Source organism: Sinocyclocheilus grahami, unplaced genomic scaffold (genome assembly GCF_001515645.1).
Source record: "Sinocyclocheilus grahami isolate Dianchi unplaced genomic scaffold, SAMN03320097.WGS_v1.1 scaffold452.1, whole genome shotgun sequence".
Taxonomy (NCBI): Eukaryota; Metazoa; Chordata; class Actinopteri; order Cypriniformes; family Cyprinidae; genus Sinocyclocheilus; species Sinocyclocheilus grahami.
Genome location: NW_015505631.1, coordinates 505,692 through 510,717, shown reverse-complemented (window position 1 = coordinate 510,717; position 5,026 = coordinate 505,692). Strand labels below are relative to the sequence as shown.

Genomic DNA, 5,026 nt, shown 5'->3' with positions numbered 1-5,026 from the left:
CCTCCCGGCCGCAGTCCCCCTCGGGCCGTACCCCCCCCCCCTGCAGCAGGTGTTCCAGGCGCCCCGCAGGCCGGGCATGGGCACCGTCGGCAAACCCATCAAGCTGCTCGCCAACTACTTTGAGGTGGAAATCCCAAAAATGGATGTGTACCACTATGAAGTGGACATCAAACCTGATAAGTGTCCTCGACGGGTCAACAGGTAAACGTCCCTTCATCTCAAACGTCCACAGTCACTCCTAGGGATATAGATATATATATATATATACACACATTAATAAATGATTAAATTAATAAGCATGCAAATTAATTGTCTTGTAAAGTAATTTTTCCACATTGAATTTGGAATCCGAGGTATAGAATCACATGGGAAAAAAATGTGTTCCACTTTAGTCTACAGTACAATATCATGGTATTGTCATTACAGCTCTAAAATGTGTTAACAGCGCTAACAAATATTAGCCGTTTTGAAACTGTGAAATTTTCAAATTGCGGTATACCTTGAAACAGGTAATCGGCCCATGCCTAATATATACAGTATATACATTTTTTATATACATTTATTTTATCTTGTTGTGTATATATACACATAAATAAGCTTAATAAAATTATTTAAAAAAAGGCAAAAACGCATTAGAAAATTACAAAAAATTCAAAACATGAAAATATGAAAATAAAAGCTAATTCATTTTTTTCCACTTTGAATTTGGAATCAGAGGTAGAATTGGATTCAAATTAGTCTTTTTTTTGTTACACTTTGTTATAGTCTTTTTTGTTTATTGAAATGAAGGTGAAAAAATAAATAAAAATTTTAGATGGAAAAACATATTTTAAAAAATTAGAAATGTTACTTTAGTAACTAATTGAAATAAATAAGGTTTAAGTTGAAGTACTAAAATTACTAAAACTGAAAACAATAAAATTTATAGCTAAATAGAAAAATACTAAATGATAAAATGACAGGCACATAGCAAAATTAAAATCATAGGTAGAATGAAATGAAAAATACTATTTTTGTTCCACTTCAGTCCAATTTGCATTCCCACTGTCAAGAAAACAAAAGACATTAATATCAAGTAACACATTTTTTTTTCTTAGCCAACAAAATATTTCCAGGAGAACACAAAGCATCAGGTTTAGATCAAATAATTGATTATAATTCTGTCAGGCCTGGTCTTTCCTCAACATGAGTTGAGGTAAAGTTTCCCCTATTATTAGCTCTTTCTCTAAAAGCATTGAGGTCACTAGAATCAAACCCTGCAGATTTGCATGGCTCGGTGTTGCAAGGCCTAAAATATTTTAGTTACCTCAATTACATAAAGCGTGACCTAGAAAGAAACCTCCTCACGCTGTTCTTCCCTGAGAAGGTTTGAGGATAAGGATATCTTCCTGTAGACATGCACAGGCAACGCTTGAATTCTGTTCATCCCATAACTGTATTTCAGTTCAACTAAGCTGCCTGCCTTCTGAGTTAAATACAACTTAAGCCTGGTTTATTCTTGACGTGTCTGCACAAGCGTGAGGATGAGTGTGAAAGTGACTCCATCGTGCCGTCACCACTGCATGGGCACGTTTGAGCCAGAATCTGAGCACAGATAATTCATTGCCTTTTGTTCACAAATGTGACCCTGGACCACAAAACCAGTCATAAGGGTAAATTTTTCAAAATTGAGATTTATACATTATCTGAAAGCTGAATAAATAAGCTTGAATAAATAATATTGTCTTGTTATGATAAGACAATATTTGGCCGAGATACAACTATTTGAAAATCTGGAATCTGAGGGTGCAAAAAAATCTAAATATTGAGAAAATCATCTTTAAAGTTGTTCAAATGAAGTTCTTAGCAATGCATATTACTAATCAAAAATTAAGTTTTGATATATTTATGGTAGGGAATTGACAAAATATCTTCATAGAACATGATCTTTACTTAATATCCTAATGATTTTTGGCATAAAAGAAAAATCTATAATTTTGACCCATACAATGTATTTTTGGCTATTGCTACAAATATACCCCAGCGACTTAACACTGCTTTTGTGCATTTATTCTTTCACCAGTAATTAAATGCGGGTTTAAAATGTAGGTTTTATTAATTTAAAACAAATATAAAATAAATAAAAGTATTAAAGTAATAATTTAAAACTATGTAATACATTAATAAGTATTTAACATAACCAGTAAAAATTTAGCTGTCAGGTAGATTTTTTTTATTAATTTCTTTCTAGATTTTTTAGTTGATACTTTTATTCAGCAATGACACGTTCAATTGTTCAAAAGTGACAGTAAATACATTTATAAAAATGTGTAATTTACAAAAGATATCTCTTTCAAATAAATGCTGTTCTTTTGAACTTTCCACAAAAATATGAAGCAGCACAACTGTTTTCTAATTATCAGTAATGTTTCTTGAGCAGCAAATCAGCATATTAGAATGATTTCTGAAGATCATGTGACACTGAAGACTGGAGTAATGATGCTGAAAATACAGCTGCGCATCACAGAAATAAATTACATTTTACAATATTTTTAAATAGAAAACAGTTATTTTAAATTGTAATACAATATTTGTTTTTTACTGTATTTTTCATGAAATAAATTCAGCCTATGTTCAGTAGCCAGTCATCATCACAAAATAATGTTTAGATCAGGTTTGCTGAATATGTCAGTCACAATGGACTACATGCGCGGTTACTTCCTGGTATTGAAAAAACCAGCTCAGTCATTTCCGATATACTATATACTGTTTCAGAAATGACAAACGCAAGTGTAAAAAAATATGCGAGTGAATCCGCTAAATTGTTCCGCGAGCCATTGCTTTGATTGACAGTGATAACTGTAGCAACGGATGGAAGGAACTGTCTGACATAAACCTGTGCATAAGATAAATTAAATATTAAATATTTCAAAATATTGAATGCATATACTGTTTCAGAAATGACAAACGCAAGTGTAAAAAAATATGCGAGTGAATCCGCTAAATTGTTCCGCGAGCCATTGCTTTGATTGACAGTGATAACTGTAGCAACGGATGGAAGGAACTGTCTGACATAAACCTGTGCATAAGATAAATTAAATATTAAATATTTCAAAATATTGAATGCATTATTTAATTGTTATACCATTTATAATTAACTTATTTAATTTGTAGTTAACTAGTTAAGTATTTAAATAATTTACCCTTCTAGGCTGTTGGTGTCTGGGATTAATTATTTATTTATTTTTTAAATGACATGAGACTTTGTGACTTCCTGCACTTGCTATACTTTATACTTCAGTGCAGTAAAAGCACAAAAATGTGTTAAAGTCATTTTTAGAATAAATCCAAAAGCAAGACGTGAAAAAACTAGGGAGTTGAAATGACAGCTGAGCTGATGAGCGATCCTGTGCTGCCATCTACTGGTTATAATGCTAAATTCATGCCATTTTCATTCTTAAAAAGTCTTTGTTTTCCATCAGAAGACAAATTTTTGGCACGTTTGTTAGTGATCTTCATGAATGAAAAGTGAATCTTTAAAGTGAATTTCACTGCACAACTGTAACTAATCTCACTCCAGCTACACTCCAAAGCTGGCAACCCTGTTTACATATTCAGTTATAATCATGACTTATGAAGGTAAGCTATCGATTATCAAGAATACCATTATGATGTCGTTTACGAGAGAGCATAACTAACTTGCTAACGTTAGCTTAAACGGTTGCGCTAGTGTTTAGTTGTAAGCATTTAAATGTACAGTTACGTGTCTGGGTACTCTATGGGATTACCATATAAAATGCTATGCTGTTAAATAACATGAAACTGTGTGTTAATGCCGCTTTCATCATTTACGGTGTTGCAATTATTTTGTTTCTCAGTTTCTGAAAAGAGCGAGGCAGGAGAGGCTTCTGTGAGGGTCTCAAGAGTCTCTACCTACAGTATATATACCACAACATCAATTGACGCTTCACTGGAAGTTTCCGAGCTGCCTTATCTTAATGCAGAAGAGCACTAAAGAAAGTGCATATGGTCCATTGTCTCCTAAATGTGACTCTTCGCAGGGAGGTTGTGGAGTACATGGTCCAGCATTTCAAACCGCAGCTCTTTGGTGACCGAAAGCCAGTGTATGATGGGAAGAAGAATATCTACACTGTTTTAGCGTTGCCTATAGGCAGTGAAAAGGTGAGTAAAAGAGTTGATTGATTAGATATTGGGCTGCCATTTTCACTGCGAATGCCTTTTAGTCTTTAGACAATTCACAACTTGTGGGTCAACAAGAAGATAATGCATTATAAAAATCTAAACAGTTAAGACAGTAAAATATATTTATATGTTATTTCATTAATATAATAATTGATTGATAATAATTGTTTAAATTAATGTAATAATTGACACTTTTGACTCTTTTGATACTTTTGTTCGTCATTTTATAAAGCTTTTTGTTTTTGAGAAAACCTGTGACTGAACTGTAAATCATGCTTTTTACGGTCATTTTAATATGTTACCAAAGGCATTGCAATACCCCGCTCATATGTAGAGCCCAACCAATATGTTTTTTTTGGGGCAGATACCGATATTAGGGGAGTAAAAAAAGGCCGATATCAATATATCGGCCGATATTCTTTGTGTATATTATAGTACAGTGCCAGTCAAAAGTTTGGACACTTTCCCATTCGTGTGTCCAAACATTTGACTGGTACTATATATATATATATATGTGTATATATATATATATGTATAGAATACAGTATATACATAAACAAATTTTTTGCAATGATCACTCAAATGTGGTGATCAAACACTTATAATGACGTGACAGAGATACATTCATTCACGGATACGTAATGGAGGCAGGGCATTTAACAATTTAACAATAAACTTTATTCTCCAAAATGAGTCTGACATCAGTGCACTGAATAGTAAAGTTGAAGTTTATTCAACTTTAATTCAATTCCATTCTACTTTATTCAGTTGAAGTTTATTTCACTTCGGGAACATTCATTCACGGATTTGCGCTACTGTCTTCACACACTAAAGACTTAAGAAA

General features: G+C 32.9%; 1 protein-coding gene across 1 annotated transcript in view; it reads left to right on the top strand.

The window, feature by feature from the left end:
- LOC107552510 (protein argonaute-1-like) overlaps window positions 1-5,026 on the top strand; it is a 42,729-nt gene that overhangs the window by 9,868 nt on the left and 27,835 nt on the right. The window contains exons 2-3 of the mRNA XM_016234405.1: window positions 15-201; window positions 4,041-4,161. Of these exons, the coding sequence (XP_016089891.1) occupies window positions 15-201; window positions 4,041-4,161 (308 nt within the window). The remainder of the gene's footprint in view (window positions 1-14; window positions 202-4,040; window positions 4,162-5,026) is intronic.